Source organism: Onychomys torridus, chromosome X (assembly GCF_903995425.1).
Source record: "Onychomys torridus chromosome X, mOncTor1.1, whole genome shotgun sequence".
NCBI classification, from domain to species: Eukaryota; Metazoa; Chordata; class Mammalia; order Rodentia; family Cricetidae; genus Onychomys; species Onychomys torridus.
The window spans coordinates 128,895,326-128,922,741 of record NC_050466.1 but is presented as its reverse complement, the minus strand read 5'-3'; the positions used below and the strand labels follow the sequence as shown (position 1 = coordinate 128,922,741).

The 27,416-nt window shown below is 36.9% G+C and overlaps 1 protein-coding gene across 1 annotated transcript; it reads left to right on the top strand.

The window, feature by feature from the left end:
• Nucleotides 1–11,997: 11,997 nt before the first annotated feature.
• On the top strand, nt 11,998–26,070 carry Il13ra2 (interleukin 13 receptor subunit alpha 2). The gene is made up of 9 exons (XM_036173902.1): nt 11,998–12,079; nt 13,434–13,585; nt 14,546–14,699; nt 15,216–15,336; nt 18,440–18,624; nt 19,810–19,955; nt 21,269–21,413; nt 24,948–25,063; nt 26,014–26,070. The coding sequence occupies exons 1-9, from the start codon at nt 11,998–12,000 to the stop codon at nt 26,068–26,070; spliced, it is 1,158 nt and encodes a 385-aa protein (XP_036029795.1).
• Nucleotides 26,071–27,416: the final 1,346 nt, after the last annotated feature.

Genomic DNA, 27,416 nt, shown 5'->3' with positions numbered 1-27,416 from the left:
ATTGTGGAGAAATGGTAGGTTTACTTATTTATTCCTTTGTTATTTGTCTGTGTCTGTGTGAATATATGCTTTGGTGATTCTAAGTTAGTGTCAGTCTATTGAAAGAATGCTTAGCCTTTAAAATTGGAACTAAGAGCCAAACTCTAATCTTTATGCCTGTACAGTGAGCATTCTTAAGTGCTGAGCCATCCCTCTAGTCCTGTCTGTCTGTCTATCTATCTATCTATCTATCTATCTATCTATCTATCTATCTATCTATCTATCTATCTGTATTTTGTGTGTGTATAGGTGTTGTGTGTTGCCACATGTACCATGACACTCCTATAAGTGTCAGAGGACAACTTGTGGTAATCATTGCCCTTGTTCCTCTATATGGGTTCTGGGAATTGAACTCTGGTCATCAAGTTTGGGAGTGAGCAACTTTACTCATGAGCTATCACATTGGCCCCAGTTTTTCAAAAGTAATACTCTTTATTGAAAATGCAATAAGTTGGAACACAAATTAACAAAATAATTTGAACAAATGGGAAGCAGTTGGTAATCATTGGTGAAACTAAACTTTGGTACTTTTTCTCTGTGTGTCTGCATGTCTATATGCTAATTCATATATGTACATGAGTTTGTGTGATATATGAATATGTATGATGTGTGTGCATTCATGTTTGTGAGTGTGGATGCATATTTGACATGGCACACATGTGGAGGTCAGAGGACAACCTTGGGTTTCAGCTTATTCCTTCTACTTTGTTTTAGATCAGGGTCACTCTTTCGTCATTTGCCACTACAGACACCAGGCTAGCTAGCCCAGGAGCATCCAAGGATTCTCTTTATTACTTATCTTTTAATAACAGCACTGAGAGTAGAGAACTGCAAAATCAACTTTGACATGGGTTCTGGGGATTTGAAATTCAGGTCCTTGCACTTATATGGCAAGCAGTTACACACTGGGCCAGCCATCCAACTCAAACTTCAGGAGATTCTAATTTCCTCAGACAAATGCTCATACTTCCCATGATAGCCTTTGATAAATAATCCTAAATTACCTTGACATGTATCTCTCAAATAACACTATCCTCCTACTAAATGTTCATGGCAACAATCTAAGGAAGGGTAGGATGGGAGCAAGCCTTTACATGGGATGTTTTGTGTCCATATTTTAAAGAGAATAAAGCAGAGATCTCGCCGCAAGTGTAAATACTGTAATGCATAGAAAACTTGTCAAAGAAGACATTGCATTGTTTGAAAATGTGAAAATTTGAGTGACCTTTGCCCTGATATTTGGTCATGATAGGAAGATGGATTGGACTCATTATTAGTGACTGAATGGGACTGTCATAGTATGACACTATATGTTTGTCTTTAAAATTTTATTAGGATGTATTACATGTAATAGTGGGTTTCACTGTGCTGTTTCCATACATGTATATAACATACTTTGATTGTACTTACTCCACATCTACCCTGTCTTATCCTTCTTTCTCTCCCTCTTATCCCCTTCTACTCACCAATAGTACCTTTCCTGTTTCATGTCAATTTCTTTCTGTTCAAGACTTCACACATGAGAGAAAGCTTCCCTTTCTGAGGTATGTGGTCATTTTGATGGAAAGGATCTTCGTTTCAAAGACTGAATTTCCTGAAGCATAACTCTTGCTCTCTCCTAAGTGGTAAGTCTCACCTCCTCCACACAGATGCAGTTGTCTTATGTCCAGGGAAAGAAGACAAAGACTAAGCTGATCAACAATGGCCAACAATTTAATCAATCCTGCATCTGCACTAAAGCCTTCATAAGGCCCAAAGATTTGGGTTCAGGGTGTTGTGGGCAGCTGAATATACAGAGGTGCCTGGAGAAGGCATGGAAGCTCTGTGACCTGTCTCACATACCATTCCAGTTACTGAATTATTCATCTGCATATTATGTAACATTATTTATAATGAATGGAGACATTTAGGCAATGTTTCCCGAGTTTTGTGAGCTATCATAGGAAATTAGTGTAACTCAAGAAGGAGGTTATCAGAGCCCTGGTATGTAGCTAAGTTGTATCAGCCCTCAACCTGACATGCTTTTTCAAAACAATTAGACACCCAGATGCTGTCTGTTAGGGAATTGGTTGGTTACTGGTAGAGAGAAGTGCTTGCATATTTGCATGACCAGGGATGAAATAATTTGTATGGTACCAATTGTGTGAAAAATAGGGAAAACTCTTTGTTTGTATTTCCATTCTTTTTTCTTAACTTTTATTAATTCTCCGTGGAGTTTCCATAATGAATCCTGATCCCACTTATCTCCCTGTCCCCTCTTTTCTATTCCTAATAGTTACGTGAACTTGTTGTCTTCAAATTTTGTCCCACCATTGTGTTTTGAACTCTAATTTGTTGTGATTCAGAAATTCTACTGTATGAGGTCAATTATAGACAGCACCATTCACTTTTTTTTTTTTTGAGACAGTGCTTCTCTGTGTAGCTCTGGCTGTCCTGGAACTCGCTTTGCAGACCAGGCTGGCCTCAAACTCATAGAGATCCACCTGCCTCTACCTCCTGAGTGCTGGGATTAAAGGCTTGCTCCACCACCGCCCGGCACCATTCACCTTTTTATTGCCAAATGTAATAGACTATTCTTAAGCTTCATCTTACTTCATCTAGCAGGAGCTTCTGACACTGCCTGTTGTTGTCCTGGTACTGTAAGAAGTTTCTCCACTTGGGAGAAAGTGGAACACCACCAACTCTGATGTTCTGGCCTCTGCTTTGTCTTCTTTGTACCTTCGTCCTCATATGCTGACTTTTCTATATTTGAAGGTTCTAGTCCATAATTCTCCTCTACCATACATGTCAATATTATCTCGTCTTCATAGTAACTTCCATTGTGCCTAAGTACTTTGAGTGTTTCATGTTTCTCAAACTTGTACTTAGAGCAACGACCTTCCGTTACTCTGTAAAGTAAAATATCCACCTAGATCTACCATTATTATTCAGGCAGATTAAATGTAACTGTTGCAAACTAAACTCTTAATTATCATCCTCAGGTCCCAGAAATAATTGTCAGTTGTCTATCCCAAAATAGAGGCATTTTACTTTGGTCGCCCACACCCAATCCACCAGTAAATTATTCCTGCATCATCACTGCTATCAACTTGTTCCAATTCACTAAGTGCTTTACTCTGAGTCATTGTTCCACCATTTCCTTTCATGTGATAGTTTTCTAAGATACAATTTATGAGGCTGGGGAGGTGATCCCACCATTGATATGCTTGCTGTACAGGCATGAAGACCTGTGTTCAGACCCCAGCACCTATGTAAAATATTTGGCAGATGGCCATGGGTCTTCTGTAATCCCAGTGCTGGGAAAGCAGATAGAGGAGGATTCCTGGGTTTTGTTGGCCAACCAGACTAGACAAATTGGAAAGATTCTGATCCAGTGGGAGACCATGTCTGAAAAAGTACAATGGAGAGTGACTGAGGAAGATAACTGATGTCAACCTCTGGCCTCCACAATACGTGTGCACACATACATATATAGCTATGCACATATGCATGCATACACTAACACATAAATGATTCAAACAAAATATAATTTATATCACATCAATAAGCTCACAGCTGCCCAGCTGCTTCCCATTTCACTACAAATAAATGATGTCACTACTGCGACATCTCCTCACATGCCTAAGTAGATGAAATTATCTTCCTAATCTCAAGCCTGGTATGATGGCAAACCCCTCTAATTCCAGCACTTGGGAGATGGAAATGAGAGTATCAGGAGTTCAAGGCTACCTTACACTATATAGCAAGTTTAAGGCCGGGACTAGATACATGAAAACTTATTTCCAAAAGCAAAACAACATTAACTACACACACACACACACACACACACACACACACACACACACACACACACACACACACACACACACACACACACACACACACACACACACAGAGACACACACACACACACACACACACACACACACACACACACACACACACATCAAACCACAATACCAAACCAGCCTTTCCTATCTCTGTCTTACTGGTCTTGCTATTCCTGGAACTACTAAGCTTATTACTGCTTTAGGGCTTTAGATTGTGCAATTTTTTTCTCCTTGGAAAATTCCTTCCGTGTATCTAACCCTGGCTAAGTCCCTCACTGATAATTCTAATATCATTTTCTCTGAGAGACATTCCCTCATCATCCTATCAAAAATGAACCACCATCATTTTCATTCTTGATATCCTGCTTTGCTTTCTTTTGCACAATTTATAATTATTTGATGAGTACACCATCTGTCTCCAACAGCAGAAGTGAAGGCAAATACTTTTCTATTGTTCAATGCTGTATCTCCAGTACTTATAACAGTACATGGCAGAAAATAGGCTCCTAAACTTAATTTCTGTAAGGTAAACATGTGATATAAATACTTAATTGTATTGCAAACACTTTTTTCTATAATTGAAGACATAATACGATGCAATATATGATGATCTAGTAAATACTAGTCCCATGTTTTTTCCAGTCTGTACCTTGTAAACATGAAAGAACAGACAGACTGGAAAAATTATCAGCAAGGATTCTAAAACCTACTGTTGCACATTGTGCATTGTGTGTGAGTATTGAGGCTCTGGAAGACAGCTTAGTCCTTGCCTTTGAAGTAGTTACATGATGTGAATGTTTTGGGTACAGGACACACTATTTACAAATCAGTCTTTGAAAGCATCAGAGGAGTATGGAGGAGGAGGAAGAGAGAAAAGAAAGATAGAGAGAGGGAGAGGAAGATTGCTTGTTACATCCTGAACAGTGGTCTCTCTCAAGACAGTGCTTTGCTCTTCAGCTATAAGGTATACTAAAAAAATAACAATTTACTGATTTTAAGAATTATTTTCTAATTGATGCCCTATGTAAAGATGTAAAGTCTTGATCTTTAGTGTGTTACTATGAAAAGTGTTTTGTTGCTTTTTTGGGTGAGATTATAAAATAACAAATATTTGATCTGCTCAAATAGAGACAAATTTTGAATTGTGTAAATTTCACAGATGCTGAAATGTGCGAGGTGATTATTGAATGTATGATTTGAATATATATATATAGTATGGAAGCTCAAAGGCAAATTTTGTAGCTTGGATAGCACTTCAGGAAATTTGCTTTCCAGGTGAACTCAGGATACCATATCGGAAACCATCTAAAGGGGGAATAAAGAATAAGATAACTCTTATGCTTTAATAAGATTTGTTGAACATACTCTGTAAATATTAGTAAACACTGATATCAGCATGCAATCTTAGCAGGGATATAAATATAATAATGTTGTATCTAACAGTGTGCTTAAATGATATGTTAAAATGGAGATCCTTCCAGTGTTTACTTTGCATACTGTTACCGTAATCATTCAGCATGTACCTATATTCCTTATGTCTTACTTTTGCATGAAATTATTTGCATGTTTAGATTGGTGGCAGCTATGATAAATTTGCGTGGTTCAATGTTATTCGTTTTAATGTATGTGAAATCATATTCAGAATTCCTTACCGGCTTATCTATTGTAGGGAATGTTATTTACATGTTATTATCAAAATTATATTTTGTAGATGAAATTCTAAAAGATCTTAGTAAATAAGAAACACAGGGCCTAATAAAGAGTTATGAGAGATCAGAGTGAGAGACACAACTCCCTTATCTTACCACTCGCTGCTGTGGCTTCCCCTGAGAGAGAGACCCTCTCCTGTGTGACCTGTCATTTTATGGCCTTTCTGTTCTACCTTCTCATTGGTTCTAAACCCAACCACATGACTTCCTTGTCATTGCCTCTCTATACAGACCTCCAGGTCTCTATGGTTGGTAATGGGATTAAAGATTTGGGTCACCACTTGGCTGTGTCCTTGAACACACAGAGACACTGCCTGCCATGTGATCAGATTAAGGGTGTGTCCAACCACCACCAGACTTCTGCTTAATGGTTATGACCTCTGATCACCAGGCAACTTATTTATTAACATACCTATAAAATCACATTTCAGCACAAATAAAATATCACCATAATATTTGACTCACCACTAGTTCATAGGCTGATTGCAGTATTACTGATGCATGAAGCAATCTCAGCATGCTATTAGGTCTCAAAACCTGGCAACTTCCCAACATTTTGATTCTGATGCTGAGTCATTGCCATACTCCAGGCGCTATGAATAATTTGCACTTGTTGGATGGTGTACTTGAAAGATTACTGATCCTGCAATGCCATACTCTTGAGTCACGTCCTAAAACCATGACTAGAAGCACTACACACACTTCAGACTAACTGATGCAACTGAGAACAGCATCCTAGGGATAATTTGTATGAAAGACAATGGACCATCTCTAAGACCGGCTAGAAGACTGTGTTCTCTGTTGAAAAAGTGCATGGGATTTCGAAAAAGATAAACATCTTGTTTTGGTTAGCTTTTATGACCTTCAAGAATTTTTTTTTCTAAACTTCAAATGCCTCCTTTTTAATATTGAAGTGATAAAATCAGTTATGAACACTTGAGAAATTTAAATGTGGTAATCTATATGAAGTAATGGATACAGAGAATGACCCTTGGTAAGGGCTAAGTAAACCATCCGACCCTATGAAGTTTTCTAAGGTCATATGGCAAAGTTGCTATTAGAGCTCAAATTGGTTTCTCATTTTACCTGCAGATCACAATTAATCAAAGAATCAAAGTCCCCTCTCTCTCCCTCTATCCTTTTCTTATATTAACATTTTACTTTTTCCCATGTCCTATTATATACTGCTTTTATATTTTTAGACACAATGAAATGTGAATAGAAAACATCAAATTTTGTAACATTAATCCTTTTAACCCTGAAGTATTCTTTAAAAAGCTATATATTGACATTATAAAATTACATTAGTCTGTTTTTTTAAATTATATTTGTGTTTTAATTTTACACATCAGCCATGGGGTCCCGTGCTGTCCCCACTCCCCTCCATTCCCATCTCCTCCAGGGCCAAGACTCCCCTGGGGATTCATTTAAACCTGGTGGATTCAGTACAGGCAGGTCCAGTCCCCTCCTTCCAGGCTGAGCAAAGTATCCCTGTGTAAGCCCAAGGTTCCAAATAGCCAGTTCATGCACTAAGGACAGGTCCTGGTCCCACAGCCTGGATGTCTCCCAAACAGTTCAAGCTATTAAATTGTCTCACTTATCCAGAGAGCTTGATTCAGGTGGGGGCTCCACAGCCTTTGGTTCATAATTCATGTGCTTCCATTCGTTTGGCTATTTGTCCCTGTGCTTTTTGCAATCTTGGGCTCAACAGTTCACGCTCTTACAGTCCCTCCTCTTTCTCGACAATTGAACACCTGGGGCCTGGCTGAGGATCTCTGCATCCACATTAGTCTGTTTATAATAAATAATTATTTGTCTCTGGAACTTAGCCACTTCCTTTGCAAACAACTACAATGAAAAAAAAAAACCAATTATGGTGATTTAGGTAGTTTAGAATAAAAGGTATTATTTACTTTCTGCCCACATAGAAAAGGCTTATTTTCTTTTATCAACAAAGCACCACATTATATATTATTGGACTAGAACAATGGTTCTCAATTTCTGGGTCGTGACTCCTCAGGGCAGAGGGTGGTTGAATGGCCCTTTCACATGGGTCGCCTAAGACCATTGGAAAACTCAGATAGTTATATAACAATTCATGACTGTAGCAAAATTATAGTATGGAGTAGCAATGATGTAACTTTGTGGTTGGAGGTCACCACAACATGAGGAACTGTATTAAAGGATTGCAGCATTAGGAAGGTTGAGAACCACTGCCTTAAATTATTTTCTGTCTCTTCTGCTCTTCACCTCCTGTTGTCAACTTTATGGCTTTTATCAACTGTGAGACCTTATGCCGGCCACATCACTTCTTTCTTACTGTTTGCAACACTGATTCTCCAAGTCTACCAGCTAAACTATTTTTAAAAACTACTTTTAACTCCTGAAATCTCAACAAATACAAAGAATTATTGTCATTAAATATCAATAAAGGCAGAATAAGGGATCAGCAAAGGTACTTGAAACTGGAGATTAATTATAAGTGCCTAGTTATCAACACTGGGATATAAAATCCCAATTAACAGGAGTCAAACATATAGATAGAAGCAAGTTATTTTCAAGTTCTGACTAGTGGCAAGATCCTTGCAAGTAAGCCTCTTTCATGTTTATAGAGCAATTTATTATTTTCAGAGTACTTGGATATACATAATTTGATTTGATTGTCGAGAAACCTGAGCCAGGCTTGTATTATTACCTCTATTTTATAGATGGAAGATATAATTTACTTCTAAGCCCACTAGTTTAAGCACTAATAAAACATAGGTGGTTATTTATATTAGTAAACTTCTCAGCTATAAACTTATTAGTTTCCCCAAATAATAATTGTTAGCTGCTAAAAATACTTTGTCATAATTAGAAATTTGCCCTAGATGGCATTTAGCACCACCCATAAGCTTTTCTTGCTTGTGATTTGTGGAATCTTTGTCCTGGCCCTCTAGCTATTTCAAGAACACCTACCTTAAGTTTTTCAGTGTTCTTTATTATCTGGCAGAAAGGAAAACAGTAGAGATTCGATTTAGTGTCTCATGTGGAGAGGAGAGGACAAAGAGGGCTTGTGATAACTGCCTGTGATAATACATTTCTTGAGAAACCATATTATTGGTAAGTACCTGGAGCTTTTCCAGTAATGCAAGGATTATCCAGCCAGTTTTTAATGTGAATGCATGTGAATGCATGAATGACTCTCTTCTCTCTCTCTCTCTCTCTCTCTCTCTCTCTCTCTCTCTCTCTCTCTCTCTCTCTCTCTCTCTGTGTGTGTGTGTGTGTGTGTGTGTGTGTGTGTGTGTGTGTGTGGTTGCTGGTGATGGAACCCAGAGCCTTGCTTAAGCCAGGGAGACTTTCTACCACTGAGTTCAATCTTCAGCCTCAGCCTCAGTCAAACTTTAGAGCAAAGGAGATTTGTTGTAATATTTTGAAGTGGAGAAGAAAGGCTGAAAAGAATAAATCACTGTAGGTTTGCCATTCCAAAAGAGACTGCCAATGAGAACCTGTGTCAGCAATAGTGTTACATAAAACCAAGTGGGTAGAAACAGGAAGTTGCCTTTCTTATTGCTCTTAAGCATGGGAAATACCTACCAGTGATTTTTGTCCATAGCCCTGGCTCTACATTATTTGGATTTAAATCCTTGCTTCTGCATTTACAGTCTGTGTGACCTGAGGCATGTTGTTTAACTTCCGTGTGTCTCAGTCTCTTGTTTCTAAGATGTCATAAAAGAGTATGAATGGCCAAGCATGATTTTAAGAATTGTTTGAAAAAATGCCTGTAAAGTGCATTGTACTCAGCATGCATTGTTGGAGATATTATTATTATAGACATCGTGACTTGCTATTTGGTTCTTATGCATGATAAAAGATTTATTTGGATATTACCTGGCAAAACAGTACAAACAAACAAAATCCCCTATACTCAATGCATATTTATACAAGTTTTCCTACATGAGAAATATGATATAAACATAAATGATATGGTAGCTGGCTTGAGTTTGAGTAAGGACAGTAGTTTTTGGAAAATTGGGTGTGGTGAGGCTTTTGATACAATAGGTACAGACTGGCTTCTTAGGACAAGCAAATGAAGTGGCTAGTTATTGTTAAGATGTCCAAAGACCTGGTTTTCAGTCCTACATCTGCCACTGATAAGTTGTGCAAATTTGGACAACTAGTCTTCCTCTTTGGCTGTTAGTTCTTTACTAAAAAATAATTGGATTTCTGTCCTAATGAGTTGTTTGATATGTGTCCAGTATGTCAGAGACATTTCAGATTGTGTATGTGTGCATTCATCACTTCCACTTCCTTTTGTCTTCAGGTTTCCATACACCTTGTGAAGAATTCCTGGAGTCAGGGCAGTAATGCCAATCTCAGTGCGTTAGTGAAAGTCCTGCAACCAGGAAGCCAATAATAGAATTCTTTCTGTTCTTTCGGGAAGGCCTACGTTGGCTCCAAGGTGTAACTCAGGAATTTATGTGAAAAACTTATTCACAAATGGCTCCAAGAGCCATCTATTCTAATTTGTATGCTTAAATGGTTTGGACTGATACAGAAAATGGTATTTAATAGCTGGAGTCCAATTTCATTAGCCTGTGGTTAGATGAGGCAGGTGATTTTTAAAACTTTCTACTAAGATCCAATAATTTGATCCCGAGACTCTATTAGGTCACAGTTGAAGTTTATCAATATTGGAATGTTTTAGGTGAGCTGTTTGAAGAGGGTGGAATAAGAGAAGAGCTTCACCTTCCACTTAAACTGTGAAGGAGAGCAGAAAGGTGGTCCACAAATCATTAGATGCATAAGCTTTATTTCTCAATTTTCCATGAAATAGTTAATCCCAGGAATGCAGATTCAAAGAGAAATGTGCAAAATTAAGCATGTTAATTTCCCTAAATTATAGTTTAATTTTCTTCTTCTGTTTTTGAGATTATAACAATTCCATCTTCCCCCTTCTCTTTCTTACAAAATCTCCCATACACCCCTCCTTTATAACTTTTAGTTCATATCCTCTTTTTCATTAAATGTTGTTACAATCATATCTGTATAGCTCTTTCCAAAGCTCAGAAAACACAGTGGAAAGGATGTAGGAGCCTGAATATGGCAAGATACACAGTAAAATGTCTTCTGGACATAACATAATCATTGGATTCACTGAAGACGTGGCAATTTGAATAAGACCTGCAAAGACAAGGAAATGGGCTCTTCTTGAGCAACTCACAACAGTTAATGGTAGTTGGGGAAAAGTGTATCATTTTCTTTGGTAATGTAGCCACTGATAAGTTGCCCCTGCTCCAGTAAGTAATCTCCCATCTATGCTCATGTGTACAGCACTAACTAAACTCAGTTTGTCATAAACAGAAAGAAGACACAAGTGTAGACGGAAGAATTGTTGAGAAGTGTTTGAGCAGGAGACAGGGAGATTAGGAGAGGGAAATGGAGGTCCAAAATTTACTAAAATTCATTATGTACATGTAAATCTCTCAAATAATATAAAAATAAAAAGTTTTTAAAAATGACGTAGCTATTTGTATATGTTAATCCTTTAAATTTTAATCATAAAACAGTGTTCTTCAGGTCTAGAAAAGCTCACCTTGCATCCTGTGTCAGTGAAATGCTGTTAGAGTTTGGAAGAGAAAAAGAGAAGTCCTGATTTTCCCTTTAGATGTATCACTCCTCTTGTGAGTGGTGTCGACAATGTGTTGGAGACAGGAATGGCTGGATAAGATCCTTGAGGACAAGATTAATTAGAGTTTAGAGTTGTGATGAGGAGACAGGATGGAAGAGGGAAGGGGTGAGGAAGGCTTAAAGGCTGAGAGGTGGCAATGATATGTACTGATAGGAAAAATGGGCAAATCTGGGATAGTGGAGAGCAGACAGTGATGATTTCATAGTTATGAAGAGGTATAACAAAGTTCTTAGTTTTCTGAGGTCTTCATGTAGATTTTTGAATTTGTTAAGGAGTCAGATTACTTTAAAATACTCTTATTTTTCTTAGAAAATAGCATACATCAGAATGTTTTGTTTGCATCTAGGAGAAATGGTTGCTATGAATATATAGGTGTCCAAGTTTCTCCTATGCAAAGGTAGGGACATTCTGCTGGGTTTGATTTCAGTAGGAAGGCTTCTGGAAGCCACTATATCTTAATCAGAGTATTAATAAGTATGTATGGTTGAGATTTTACAGTTTTCTTTATTTGGGTTAGTTTGGATTCTTAGGGGACCAGAATCCTCTTTTTGCAACTGCATTGAGTCCAAGGTTGATTTCCATTTCCACGCTTCAAAGGGCACAGTTTCTCGTTTTGGTAGAAAGTACACAGAGAACTCCCAGAAATATTATTAGTTACACTCACCCACATGATTATTTAAGTATGATAAGTCAACCTGTTATCTTCTCCCTTCTTAGAGTGGAGCTTTCAGCACTAAATCCTGGAGAAATGGCTTTTATGGGTGTGGAAACCAGATGCCTGGGTTTCTTTCTTCTTTTTACAATAATTGGACATTCTTTGGAAATAAAAGGTAAATGAATAAATTAAATTCCTTTTAATGGAGTAGTTTTAAAGAATATGAATGCTATTTTCACTCTGTATCATGAAAGTGTAAAATGTTATTAGTAATATTTCCATAATATAAAAAATATGTTATTGGTAGTTACTCATGTGTATAAGGTAACTAATGATCACGTTCTCTTAGGTAAAATGCCAAATTATAAAAATAATTTCCAGACCTCTTGTATAGGATTCTTTTAGGACATGAATAAGTATTTGAAAACTATGTTATTCTAGCACAAATTGAGTCTTATGGCAATTGGATAAATCAGAAAATGGAAGTTTAAACAAAAGTATACAAATAATCTGAATTTCTCAGCATCTAATGGAACATTGAATTTGACACAGATTTCTAACCTTAAGGATGAAAACCACAAAGATGTTGTGTCATTCTTAATGGAGAGTTTGAGCAGAATCCCTAGTCAAGTTGAAGTATTGAAACACACAGCATTCAACAGAGAGAATTAACCAAATGATAACATGAAGGCAATACAGTGCTACTTGACTTGTTACTTAGAAAGTTTATGGGAAAGCTTGGTTTGCCAAACTCAGGGAGCAATATATCAATTAACTCCATGGACTACTCACAAGATATGATTTAAGGTGCTCAGGCATAGTAAATATGTTTTTCCATCTTTTCTCGAGTCTATCACAATGTTTTATGTGGATCATAACAAGATACTGAATTATTATTGATTGGTTCTCACTACTAGAAACATTTATAAATCTATCTTTATATAATATCATACAAATTCTGGTGTATATGTTCACCAAGAAGGTTCACGGCAAGTGTATTTCTGTGCAGCAATAGTTCCTAGAGAGGCAAAAATCACATTTTGCTTATGTAGTTTCTTTAAAAAGGACAGCTACACAGAAAAATTATGGACTTCAACAGATTTATTTATATAACAGGAAATTCTCCCTTTTCTAATGTACCATTTGAAGATTATTTTAATATATCCACAAAGTTATGAAACCACTACTGCCATCAATTTCCAGAACTCCTTCACTCTCTTCCAGAGAGACCACGTGCCTCTGGTGACCACTAATCTACTGTCTTCACCTATGGTATTTAAATGAAATCACTGGATATGTGGTTTTATGAGACAGGTTCCCTTCACTTAGCGTAATGTTTTAGGGTTTTTCCAATTATAGCCTTTTATTAGTTATTAATTCTTTTTACAGTCAAATAATATCCCTCCATGTAGATATGCTTGAATTTTTATCCAGTAATCAGGTGATGGGCATTTGAAAATTACTCACATTCAACAATAAAAACCATAAAATACAAGACAAGTATAAATATTTTCTTAATTTCATTTCAGTTAATCCTCCTCAGGATTTTGAAATAATGGATCCCGGATTGCTAGGTTATCTCTATTTGCAATGGAAACCTCCTGTGCTTATGGAAAACTTTAAGGAATGCACATTGGAATACGAGTTAAAATACCGAAATGTTGACAGTGACAATTGGAAGGTAAGTGAAACATGGCTTGCGACATCAGAGTAAGCTGATCATTATATCTTTTCTTGTAACCCTGACTCTAGTAACCACTACTGTGTGTGCCTTAACTGTTCTAATCAGTATATGAAAGCTCTGTTGTGAGCTGCTGTGCATCTGCATGAGTATATTTTCACCTTGTCCATTATTAAGACAGCTCTTGGAAGTTCCAGAAAGAAAACTAGGTCTCTTATAACTTGAAGAACATTTGAGTATTTGCTGTACATTTACAGTTTCTTGTCATATCAGTTCATTTTCTACAATTCTAACAAAATATCTGATGTTGAGTTAAATCTTCACACACACATCACAGAATACGGCATCGTTCTTTACATATATGGAAAGATTTCATTGAACGCTATTGAACTGTCAACTATTTATACAACAACTATAATGTTCATTCAGAGCTCTGTTGCAGAAGCTACTCCATTGGCTCTGCAATGCAGATAAGTAGCTTCAATGAGCAATTCAAGTTAAATATTTATTGAATGAAGTTTTAGACAAAATACTTGTAAGTTTCAGAAACAAGATGATTGTATATGATTTCATCCTTTAAAAAATTACAAATTGTCCAGTTTTCTTCAGATACCTGTGAGACTTTTTTTATTTTATGGGACTACTGAAAGTTTCCTGAAAGTGGCAAATCATTGGTTATGCAATACACATATTGTTGAAAATTATCTGTTTAACTCCAAGTTGTTAACAGCTCATGTTCCATCACAGAGCCTTTCTGCTTACTAAATGTTTTCTGTTTTGTTTGTTCCAATGACCTTATCAAATAATGTCATCTACAGAGGTAATCTCTGCCAGAATTACATCTGGGGGTACTACAGCAAATAATTATCTTAGATTTTAACAATTGTTGAGTCTTACTAATGTGGATCACCTTTCCATATATTTCTAAAATGGACTGTGTTTCATCTTTTTATAAAATAGACCATCATTACTAGGAATCTAATTTACAAGGATGGGTTCGATCTTAACAAAGGCATGGAAGGAAAGATACGTACACATTTGTCAGAGCAGTGTACAAATGGATCAGAAGTTCAAAGTTCATGGATGGAAGCTTCCTATGGGATATCAGATGCAGGTTAAAACGATGTCTCTTTTTCACATTTGATATTCTCAGAAAAAATCCATGTGGAGAATAAATTCCCTAACCCTTACTTAGATGACTGTATACATAGTAAATCATGTGATGATCAGACACAAAATAGAATCTTTCTTAACATAAGTGTCTTGGGTTCTTGAACTCATTAAACCAACAAACTTTGTTTTTAGTAAATCTACGTCTTATTAGTAGAGTCCTCAGCATGGAGCCATATTAGTAAACATGAATGGGTATTTGCTCAATTGCTGAGAACATCTTGTAATAATCTAATACTTTGATATAAACTAGTGTCAGTAAATAAGCACTCAAATGTTTTCAGCTTTGCAATATCCTCCTTACAGTGAAGTGATTTCTGATAGCTTCCTTTTGCACTGTTTCTCATTATGCTGGTTGCTAAATGAAGTAGCAGGGCCAAAGGAAATAAAATTGCATAGTGATTACACAGAAGATTTATCACGATGTCTCTTAAGTATTCATAGTTTGTTCATTTCTTAGGAAGCCTGGAAACTAAAATTCAGGATATGAAGTGTATATATTATAACTGGCAGTATTTGGTTTGCTCTTGGAAGCCTGGCAAGGTAGCACATTCTGATACCAACTATACTATGTTTTTCTGGTAAGTATTTTTATACTTAGAATCCCACATTGGGCAAACATCTGTCAAGATTAGCTCACAGGACAATCAACTGTATTCCAACTGAATTACAACCATTTTCTGCACCAGAGATATATTTATGATGATAATTATTCATAATTATGTGAGAATTTCAGGCTGAAGATACTGTAAGGCATCCTGTGACTATTTCTATACAGGATGAAATATTATAGCCTACACATAGCTGGGTTTATAGTTTGAAAAGTTTGCATATATTTATACACTTAGCTTTTAAAAGCAGTTATCTGTTAAACTGGATCTTTTTGCTGTTTCTTTCGTGTCTGTTCCTGAAGCTTTTACACATAGAGCCATTTCCTGCACATATTTAATATTTAATACTTTCTGGTCACACTCACCCCTCCCCCTTTGTTTCCTTCCCTCCATCTCAACAAGCCCCCTCCTATGATCGTCTCTTTATTTTAATTCTCATGTTAGGGTCAGCTGAGTTTAACTAGGGCCACCTATGTGGGTGTAAGTGTGGAGCATGGGTGACTGATCAGTGAAAACACAGTCCCACTCTGCCAGCAGCCAGTTCCTTAATTGCTTTGTGGTAAGGCAATCACCACATTCTTTTGCTAAGTTGCACATCTGTTTTTCACTTCCCACATCTATGTAAGAACCTTCCTTTAGACCCCTCCCATTCCTTACCTGGATGACTGCCGTGACCTCCCAAGTGGTGGTGGTTCTGATCGCAGCATTTTTTCTTTTTCATTTGTCGAGAAAGGGTTTCTTTGTGTAACAGCTGTGGTTGTCCTGGAACTCACTCTGTAGACCAAGTTGTCCTCGAACTCACAGAGATCCGCCTGCCTCTGCCTCACTAGTGCTGGGATTGAAAGCCTGAGCCACCACCGCCCAGATGATTGCAACATTTTTCCTTCCTGCGTGTTTTGCACACTGTAGCTACTTTTGTCTTCCTTGTGATTTATACACCACTCCCTAGACTGTATACCCCCAGTGTCTCCTTGAGTTCTTTTTAAAAAATATATTTATTATGTCTATACAGGCCAGGAAAGGGCACCAGATCTCATTAAATATATATGGTTGTGAGCCACCATGTGGTTGCTGGGGATAGAACTCAGGTCCTCTTGAAGAGCAGCCAGTGCTCTTAACCATCTCTGAGGTTATCTCTCTAGGTGCCCCCTTGCTTTAAAGACGCCTTTTGTTTGTTTGTTTGTTTGTTTTTGAGACAGAGTTTCTCTGTGTAGTTTTGTTGCCTGTCCTGGACCTTGCTCTGTAGACCAGGCTGGCCTTGAACTCACAGAGGTCTGCCTGGCTCTACCTCCTGAGTGCTGGGATTAAAGGCATGTGTCACCAAAGACGCCTTCTCCTCAAGTTCTTTAAAGATTGGTGGACGTGAACCAATTCTTACCTTTGTCTTACCTAACAAATTGTAGTATTTGTGGTTTTTAAACTCAAACTGTGATTGTAACTTTAAAAGAAAAACATGATATATAAATGATTGGGTATAAAGGATTAATGCTTTTGAGAATTGGGCTCTAAACCCTGCTCTGGCAGCAGGTATCTGGGTAGATTTGAGCATACAATTCCTCTGGGAGAAAAGTTTGACTTTCCATATCTTGAATTGGATGGATACATTTCTACTAAATCAACAAATATTAAACATTTATTAAATGAAAGACATTGCTCTTGATTTAAAAAGACACAGCAAACAAAAGAGGAAGACACACTTCACTTTGTTATTCTTGCTTAACAAAACCTTATCCTTACTTAATGGGATGGGGAAGAATAAACATTAACATTTTACAGATTGTGACTCATATTTCACTGACAAAAAGTCTCCAGTCAGTCTTTGTAAACTCGAGCATCAATTGGACATATTGGTGTATACCTATCATCCCAGAATTTGGGAGGGTAACATATAACAATCATGAGTTTGACACTAGGTCCCTGAGCTACATATTAAGTTCCAGGTTAGTGTATAGTGAAATCCTGTGTCAAAGCAATATAAATAAAGTCAGTCATAGATAAAAAGTCACCCAGGCTGTAAGCAGGCAATTTAACCAAGAGAATACAAATTATAAACACTTTCCTAAAGTAGAACACTTGGTATAAAGTTCATTTAATAGAGCCTACATATTTTCAGTAGCTCCTTAACAGCTGCTATGTTGGTCTCATTTCAGAAGAGATTTTTGGTTGCTTTTAAAGCCAAAGTCACATTTTTCACTACAAGCTAGGCTTTATTAAAATTTATCAGGAATTATTGCTTTATAAATCAGTTGCTAACAACTCCTTCCATTTCCATTAGCTGTATTGCAGAAACAAAGTTAACCTTAAATGACATGGTAAAATTTCTTAAGACAAAGGGGAAATTAGACTGTACTTGACAAACTACTTTACCTTGTTCGTTTCACCCCCTTCTCTAGCTGGTTTTTCTCAGACTTACAGAGCAGTGTATTATAGCGTCAGAAGATTTCCTTTTGTTTTAAAAAACTTAGGAATGTTTTATATCTGCTTTTAAATCTGCTTTCACTCCAAATAATTTTTTCAGTCAAATATTATCAAGGCTTCCTTACTATTGCAAATCTTTGATTCAAAAACTTTGAGTCAACAAAAACTAAATTCATGAATAATGATACTTGAGTTTCTTTGAGATGTTATGAACATTCATATTGAACTGAAGCTCCATGAAATCAACTATGTCTGTTTTTCTTGCTTGTGAATACACAGTACTTATCATTGCATGTAGTAAATAGCATTTTTCTTCATATTGTATCATTTTTATAACAACTTTTTTTGAGAATTTGTAAATGAGTACCATATTTACATTGTTTCTACCTCTCTCTCTCCTCCCTCCAACTGCTCTTGTAACCTCTCAAGTTCAAGTTCATGACCTCTTTTAAAAATTGGTATTGTTACATATGTGTGTGTGTGTGTGTGTGTGTGTGTGTGTGTGTGTTTATTTATCTATCTATATAATCTACTAAATCAATATACTGTGGTCATATGTATATTTCAGATAATATCATAAAATGATTTAAAACTGATCACTGAGATAAAAAAAAGATGCTACTAAACAATTCCTGAAATGTTTTTTTTGTTATAGGTATGAGGGCTTGGATCATGCCTTGCAGTGTTCTAATTACCTCCGAGATAATGAAAAAAATGTTGGATGCAAACTTTCCAACTTGGAGTCATCAGACTATAAAGACTTTTTTATCTGTGTTAATGGATCCTCAAACATGGAACCTATCAGATCCAGCTATACTGTTTTTCAACTTCAAAATATAGGTGATCTGAACAAATAATGTAAACTTCAAATCCATTCATCCTAGTTTTGGTTGTTTCTAGGGAGCAGGAAAGACAAGAGGAGAGAATGAGATTTACAAGAGTGGTGGAAGAGCAAAGCCATAAACATAAAGGCCCTAGAGTAGACGAGAAAGTAGAGATGTTATTGAGTAAAATATAAAACAGCATTATTTTTAGAGATCATAATTCATTTTCCAGCTTGAAAGAGTCTCTGCTGTTTAGTGTCAGTGAATTACTAATTGTATATTCTATTAACCTTGGCTTTGAATGACAAACCATTGAAAACCAAAACATTTTTATGCCTTCTGAATTTGTATTCTTCATTCTAACAGTTGTAAGAGCGAGAGGTTGTAGAACTGGACAGACCTAGCTTTGAACTCTGGGTCTACCATTTTCTTTTTCCATTTCCTTCCTTCCTTCCTTCCTTCCTTCCTTCCTTCCTTCCTTCCTTTCTTTTTCTCTCTCTTTCTTTCTTCCTTCTTTATTTTTCTTTCTCTCTTTCTTTATTTCCTTCTGTCTCTCGTTCTTTCTTTTTAAGACAGGGTATCACTGTGTGCCACAGGCTGTCCTGGAACTCACTCTGTAGACCAGGTGGGCCTTGAACTCAGAGATTCGCCTGCCTCTGCCTCTCAATTGCTGGGACTAAAGGCGTGTGCCTCCACACTCTGGGGTCTACCATTTTCTAATTACATGAGTTTGGGTGATTGACTTAAGGTCTCTGTTTCAATGTTCTTATCATGTACATGAAGATAGTCAAAGACCACACAATACCCTGGTGCAATGCCAGATGTATGGATCATAAGCTTAGTTAGAAAGTATTCACAATAGTGGTAGTAGTGACGGTTTGGTCGCTCTTTAAAAAGCTCCAAAATGGGGAAATGATTGCAATGATTTGGGTCTTTTTATTTTTCCTCTTGGCCTTAAATATTTATCTCTGTGGGATTTATCAAAAACAAATGAACAAAAGTGAGTTTCCAAAATAACCAAATTTCTCAAGAAGTTCATCTTGATTGGCAAGCAACTTTGATTTTCAGTGACATCATGAGAATAATCTTGAGCCACTCAGTTTGTCCCTGAAAGTCTGTGTTAGAGTGTCCCCAGCTTTGGATGAGGGCTGCTGCTAACTTAGCAACTTTCATGTTGAAACAGTCTCCTTCTGCTTTGTAGTTAAACCATTGCCACCAGAATTCCTTCATATTAGTGTGGAGAATTCCGTTGAGATTAGAATGGGATGGAGCACACCTGGAGGGCCCATTCCACCAAGGTGTTACACTTATGACCTTGTGGTCCGAGAAGACGGAATTTCCAGGGAGGTATGTTGTATTTATTTGCTAAAATCATAAAATTAACATTTAATTATAAAAGGCTACCAGAGAATCAAAATCTGTTGCTGCTCAAAAGAGCGATGGACCATGGCAAGTATTTCTGTTTACTTTCCAGAAGGCCAAATCCAGTGGACAATTGAAGTATTTTTAAAAAGTGTAACTAAACATGCCAGTTTTAAAGTTGCAAAAGACCCTGGAGACAATCTAGTTAGTTGTTTCCAATTTTGTCTTAATAAATTAAATTATAAAACCACACACAAACACAGAAATCACTTCTTGAGATAAAACCATGAGGTCAAAATTAAGAGTGCTCAGGAGTGTAAGAGATTTCCTAGAGAAGTGGGGCTTGTAAAAGAGATGATGGTTGTGAAATTAATTACTTCCAAACATCAAGTATTTGGTGATTTCTTTAACCCAACTTTGGCGGATGTTGCTTTGCTTTATTTGTTTCCAGTTTAGAGATTGGTAGAGACAAGAAGGTGAACTACTGGTTGTCAATGATTCAATTCATATATAGAAGAGAGGAATGGTAACGAGTTAGCATCCTTGTTCCAGGACAGTGAATTGATTTCACAGTCAAATAGATGTGTACTCAAAACCTGAGTCCCAGTCCACTCAAGTCTATACTACATATTCTCTAGGCTCTGAAGATAAGTAAATGAAAAGCAATCATAGCTTGTGAGAAGAACTCTGTAGCACTTTGAACTGGAAACCTGAAAAAATTTCCTTAGTTTTCTTTTTCTCCTGTGTGAGCCTTGTGAGAGCTTCTGCATACTTTGTGGTAATCTCATATCTTAAGTGACAGTTTTGTGTCAATTCCTGAGGACTACTATGTGGGCCTTCAAAAGTAAATCAGAGCAAAAAGAGTAGTGGATACATTTTGAATATGAACATTCCAGTTTTCATAAAATCTGCATTCACATGAATTTTTTTCTTTCAGTAAATCATCTTATGTAACCTTCCTTTCCCCCCTTATACAACCTGGAAAATCATACACTATTATGGACATATTATGGACAATATTATGGACATCAAACTATGTAGAGTTGTGACATATTACATATATTGTTATTTTTATTACAAGTAACCAATTATTTTGATAGGACAAAAGATAAAATTAAATACAGGTAGAAAAATGACTTCAAAAATCAGTGTATACCAATGGCCAATGCTAGGATTATACCTTTCTAGTATCTCAATGCAGGTGTTTTATGTCCCAAAACATTTTGAAGCTGAGAGATGAAATCACTGCAGTTGTACTTAGGTCAAATAAACACACTGTATTTTTTCTTGGCTTTCAGTCTGCCACAGATAAAAACGACATGAAGTTGAAAAAGAGAGCAAATGATAGTGAAGAACTGTGCTTTTTTGTAAGAAGTAAAGTCAATATATATTGTGCAGATGATGGAATTTGGAGTGAATGGAGTGAAGAGGAATGCTGGGAAGGTATGAACTGAAAGGATAGGAACTAAGTAACTTGGGGCTGTTTGCTAGATTTATTTTTGCTCAGTGTGCTTGTAAATTGGAGCTTAAAGGGTCTTGTGCATCATCTATCAATGAGGAGAGAGCAAGTATCGCAATAGATGATAGGCTTACTGAAAATCTAGTATTCATTTGGAAGTAGGAGTCTTATTCTGCTATAATAGGAGTATTTTTGTTTATCTGCTATGAACATTTCATAGTCCTTCTTGTGGGGAGGTCCAGAGTCCATTTTAGTCAACATTTTTGTGCTTACAATTTTCACAAGAACAGAACTTTAAAAGTAAGGGGTGCAGCTGACTCCAAGCATACACTAACTACTGGTAATTTTTCTAAATGAGACATTTGGTTTCATGTCTGTTGCTGTGATTAGAATATCCTGCCCAATAGCAGCTTGGGGAAGAAAGGGCTTCTTTAGCTCATGATTCCTAGTTACACAGTCCATCAAGGCAGAGAAGTCTAGTCGGCAGAAATAGAAAACAGCCCCTTACAGCAACAGTAAAGAGAAGAAAGCAGTGAGTGTGCATCCTACTGCTCAGACAATGCTCTCATTTTCATTCAGTCGAGGGCCTATCCCAGGAAATGATGGTACCATATCCAGGGTGGGTATTCACATTCAGTTAACACAAATAAGAAAATGCTCACAGGCATGACAATAGGCCAACCTGCTCCAAAAAACCTCTCTTGAAGCTCTCTTCCCAGATGATTTTACAGCACAGCAAGCTGACTATTACAACCTACCATCACAGATTCTGTGATTAGGGAAGACAGTCCCTTAAGTATGGACAGTGATTTATGATAATAAATAGATATTCAAATTTCATAGTGATCTAAACTTAAAAGCCTAGAAGATGACACACAATATGTTTTAGACTATATTAACATCATTACAAATTACTGAGGCTAGGGTCTGGTAGCTCACGCCTTTAATCCCAGGACTTGGGAGGCAGAGGCAGGTAAATCTCTGTTTGAGTCCAGCCTGGTCTACACAGTGAGTTCCAGGACAGCTAAGACTACACAGAGGAACCCTGTCTTGAAAAACAAAACAATACAACAACAAAAAATCCCAACCAACCAACCAAACAAACCAACCATATTACTGGTAATTATTCAAAGTTGAAGAAAATCACTTCAGCATTGCTTATTTAGGTATTCATACATGGATGCAGCTGTAATAAATGTACAGATATAGACAATTATCTTTTATCAATTGTTACTCTTTCACACAATTTGACCAGACTGGAATCTTTGATTCTATGTCCCTACAAATACAGCAGAATCATTGTTCAATATTATTCATTAAATATTTCTAGAGTACCTACTGTATATCCGATTCCAAGGACTGGATATCCAGCAGTCATTATTACTCTTGCCAAGTCTATGTTATCCCAAGTTGGGAAGAAATAAATAATAACCAAGCAAAATATATTGGACAAGGCTGGAGAGATGTCTCAGCAGTTAAGAACACTGACTGCTCTTCCAGAGGTCCTGAGTTCAATACCCAGCAACCACATGGTGGCTCCCAACCATCTATAGTGGGATGTAATGCCCTCTTGTGGCATAAAGTTGTACATGCAGATAGAGCACCATATACATTATATATATAACAACAAGTAGGGGATACGGAGGAAAATAGTCAGGGTTAGGAGGACTTCAAGCAAGAGTTGTTTGTGATCAGAGAGAACACTGTTACTGCTTGTACAGTTTTCATTTTCGTTTTCACTATCAGAAATGTGGAAAAGGTGAAACGTGTGTGTGTGTGTGTGTGTGTGTGTGTGTGTGTATGTGTGTGTGTGTGTGTGTGTGTATGTGTGTGTGTGTTGTTAATTATATTTTCTCATTAGTCCATAAATTGTATAAAGTGGACTTGATTTTTCTTTACCACATTATCAAAATGTACATCTTTTTTCATTACATTTAATCTCACTAGGAATTTGATGACTGAGATTTGTTTGGTCCTGACAGGTATCTCTTGGTAGAGTCTTAATTTAGACTTAGAAGTTAAGAACAAATTATTTTTGAAGTTTGCCTGTAGTTTTATGATTTTAGGATATATTTCTTGTTGGGTACTTCAAGTTATAGATAGCAGGAAAATTACAAGTGTGCATATGTTTGTATATATATTATACATATATACATATATTTGGTTTAAAAGCATATGTTTATTCCCCTACAGTTCTGGAGAGTAAAAATCTGAGTTCACGTCACTGACCACACTCAGACCCTCAGAAGCATCTTTTTAGTACAATTAAAATTTTAATACTATTTTTGCTATTTTTTAAGGATTTTATGTGATACATTTTGATCATATTAAATCCCTCAACTCCTCCTACATCTGCCCTCACCTTTCTGCCCTCACAACTTTGAGGTGGCATTTTATATCTGCTGGAAGAGGGTTGTAAGCTTTCTTTAATAACATGAGCCATGATCATTTGACCCTCCATGTCCCATTCCCACCAGCAGCTGGGCAACACACACTAGACTTGATGGGGAGGGGGAAGTAGTACAATAATATTTTGGCAATAAAATAACTTCTTCGGAATTGTCTTGACTAGAGAACACAAACAGAGCCTCATGAAAAGAACTGTCTGCCCTGACCTTGTTACTTTTCCATGTCAGGAGAATTTTCTTGTTTGTTACTTCTCTGGAAATTAATTTCCCCTGTAAATCTTTGCTATCCTAAGCATTAGAATTTGACTCACAATTTTCTAGAAACAACTAAGATCTGAAGGGAAAAGACAAAGACAAATTGAAATGGGGGTAGATTTATAGGTCTGGCTCTGAAAGTTGACATGCTGTATGTATGTTATTCCAAAACAAGTCAAATATCTTAGACTTGGAAGGACAGATTTGATTAAAGTATCGCCACTGACTGTTCTCAAGATGCAGAAGCAACATTAACACTTCACTCCTGGGTCTGGTGATCTCTTGGTGCTAAAATGCTTGCCTAACATTCGACCAACTAGTGCTGCTAAAACCAAAGAAAAACTATAAAAGAGAGAGAAAAAAAAAAAGTCACATCTAAATGCCAAACAGCAAAGTCATCTTTTGTTCTTCAGTTCAGCCTCTAAAGAATGAGACAAATTTTAAGAGGTGACTGTTAAGTTAGCATTATTACCCTCATGAGTATCTTTATTAAAGATCAGAACTTGTTCCTGAGTTAGGAGATAATAGGACTTATTTGTTTAATCACTCTTGTGTGTTTTTAATGAAAAATGTCACAACATAAAATTGTAAGCAAAATCATATGTGCTGTGGGAGTTGTTTTTCTATTTGAAATGGGACAGATGTCACAGTTCAGCAAAGTAGTTTCTTCTGTATGAAAAGTTCACAAACAAAAGGAATGCTAAACTCAGACCCAACTGCAGTGTTTGTGCAAAGGTAAGTATGTCAGCTTAACTCCATCTACGCGATCCTGACAATGTATTTATGAAATAATTAAATTTCAAAGGTCTTTGTCAACCTTTAACATTTCTCCTTTTATTTTTTTTTTAATCCTAGGTTTCTCGGGGCCAGACTCAAAGATTATTTTCTTAGTACCAATTTGTCTTTTCTTTGTATTCCTTTTGTTACTTCTCTGCCTGATTGTGGAGAAGGAAGAACCTGAACCACCATTGGTAAGTTGTTTAAGGTTATATCATGTCTTAAACAATAGACACACAAAAGTCATGCATTCAGAATTCATAGACTTGCATTATTTTCATAGTACCAGTTTATCTTTTCTTTGTATTCCTTTTATTACTTCTCTGCCTGATTGTGGAGAAGGAAGAACCTGAACCACCATTGGTAAGTTGTTTAAGGTTATTTCATGTCTTAAACAGTAGACACACAAAGTCATGCACTCAGAATTCATGGACATGCATTTTATACTTTTGCCTGCTCACTATGAGGTACAGTTGATATACTGTACTATATACATTATGATGATATTATCAGAAAATAGTCATCCAAAATTGATACTAGAAAGCCACATTTGGGGAGTGGTGGTTAATTTTGTCAAATGGAAGGAAAATCTACTAGAACATGAAATGTTACAGATCTGTAGATCAGAAAACAGTCCAGGGCTTGAACTCCAGGAGACAAACAGGATTGGGAGGGGGAAAGGTGACATAGGTGGTCACACACATTTCCAGCGAAAACAAGGAGGAAGAAATGTATTTGTGCTTACCATTCAGCTTACCTTCTCCATTCTTACACAGCTCAGGACACAAGTCAAAGTGCCACTCACAATGGGATGGGTCTTCTTCCCATGTCAGCTAAAGGAATAAAGATAATTTCTCACAAATGTGAGCACAGGTCAGCCTGAGCTAGAAAATCTCTCATTGAGATCCCCTTCCCAGATGATTTGAAGTTGTGTCAAGTTGACACTTAAAACCAACTATGATGTAGACCTTAAGGAAAAACTGTGTTTGGAGAAAAAGATCTTAATACTGCGCGTTGTAAAGATAGAACTGATGATATGCAGGAAATGTTTGCACTTATCTGCTTGTTATATTCTGAGTTGTTAATATTAGTGAAATTGTATTCTTAATGATTTGTTAGTGATTGAGCTCTTTTTGTATTTCAGAGCTTTAATATGGATCTGAACAAGGAAGCTTATTCTTATGAAGAGACACTCTGTTAAGCTACCCTTTTCCAGGCAGAGAGCCACCCAGAATGAGACATATTAAACTCATCTTCTCTTCTAATTTTGAATACAACTTATGGCAAAAACTGTGTTTGTCTTGATATTATTGGGTTTTTGATCAAGGGCAGGTTATGTATATCAAGTTGGCTTAGCATGGGTTTAGCATGTGATAGTCCCGACTCAGCCTTTCAAGTATTGGCATTACACATGTGTGACACAAGCTCATCTTCATTATTACAGTTAGATACATTTTATGGTGCACCAACCCTTAGCAGATAGTAAACTTACTATATTCTAGTAATCATTTTGTTTTCACATAAATTTATGGTTAGAGTTCTATATGTAGAGAAATCAAGAGATGGGTCAGATTTATTCAGTGTTGAACTGATAAAATAACATCATCTTACAATTTGAACTAACCGAAGGAGATACTACCAAATCTAGGAAGATGAGATTTCATGGTTTTGTAGATTGTTGTTTTAAATTGAATTCTGGGTGAAAGTATTCACCACAAATAAGAATGAAGGACGCTTTAAATACATCCCCAGTTCTGTGAGTATCCCATTTCACAAAAGAAAAAGATGCTATAAGGCTGAAAATTATGAACTCCCCAGGGACTATACTTGAACAGTTCAAAACTTATGCACAACACAGTGAAAAGATGGGAATCACCTGTGTTAGGTACAGGTAACCTTTCACTTAAAAATATTTGTGTGTGTGTGTGTGTGTGTGTGTGTGTGTGTGTGTGTGTGTGCATGCTCGTGTGCATGTATGCATGTGTGTGCATGTGTCCAGGACCTCATGTGGAGGTTCAAGGACAACTTTCAAGAGTCAGTTCTCTCCTTCCACCCTGGGATTTGGGGCTCACACTAAGGTCGTTGGGCTAGCATATTAAACTCCTTTACTTGCTAAGTTTTTTTTTGCCTGTGTTTCTTCTTTTTTGTCAGTGTTATGGTTTGTGGGGGGCTGGGGGCAGACAGGTCAGAGATTGTATCTGAATTTTGTAATACTTTAAAACTACTTCCCAAAGGTAAATAACTTAGCCTCCTTGGTGTAGTAGACAGTTTTAAAAATATATATGGAATAATAGACTTAAATTTTCAATCAAGAATCAAGTCTCCTTTAGATTGATTTTTATGCAATGTTATTCCTGTCCTCCCCCTCCCACCCCTACCCCCACCTCCCCCCCATCCCCTCCCCTCTATCCCCATTTCCTCCAGGGCCAAGACTCCCCTGGGGATTCATTTAAACCTGGTGGATTCAGTCCAGGCAGGTCCAGTCCCCTCCTTCCAGGCTGAGCAAAGTGTCCCTGTGTAAGCCCCAGGTTCCAAACAGCCAGCTCA

Excerpts from the sequence above, each read along its gene's own strand:
- Il13ra2 (XM_036173902.1), top strand. The coding sequence starts at position 11,998 with ATGGCTTTTATGGGTGTGGAAACCAGATGCCTGGGTTTCTTTCTTCTT. Across the intron at positions 15,337-18,439 it reads AACTATACTATGTTTTTCTG|GTATGAGGGCTTGGATCATG; the intron begins GTAAGTATTTTT and ends TTTTTGTTATAG. Across the intron at positions 25,064-26,013 it reads AAGAACCTGAACCACCATTG|AGCTTTAATATGGATCTGAA; the intron begins GTAAGTTGTTTA and ends TTTGTATTTCAG.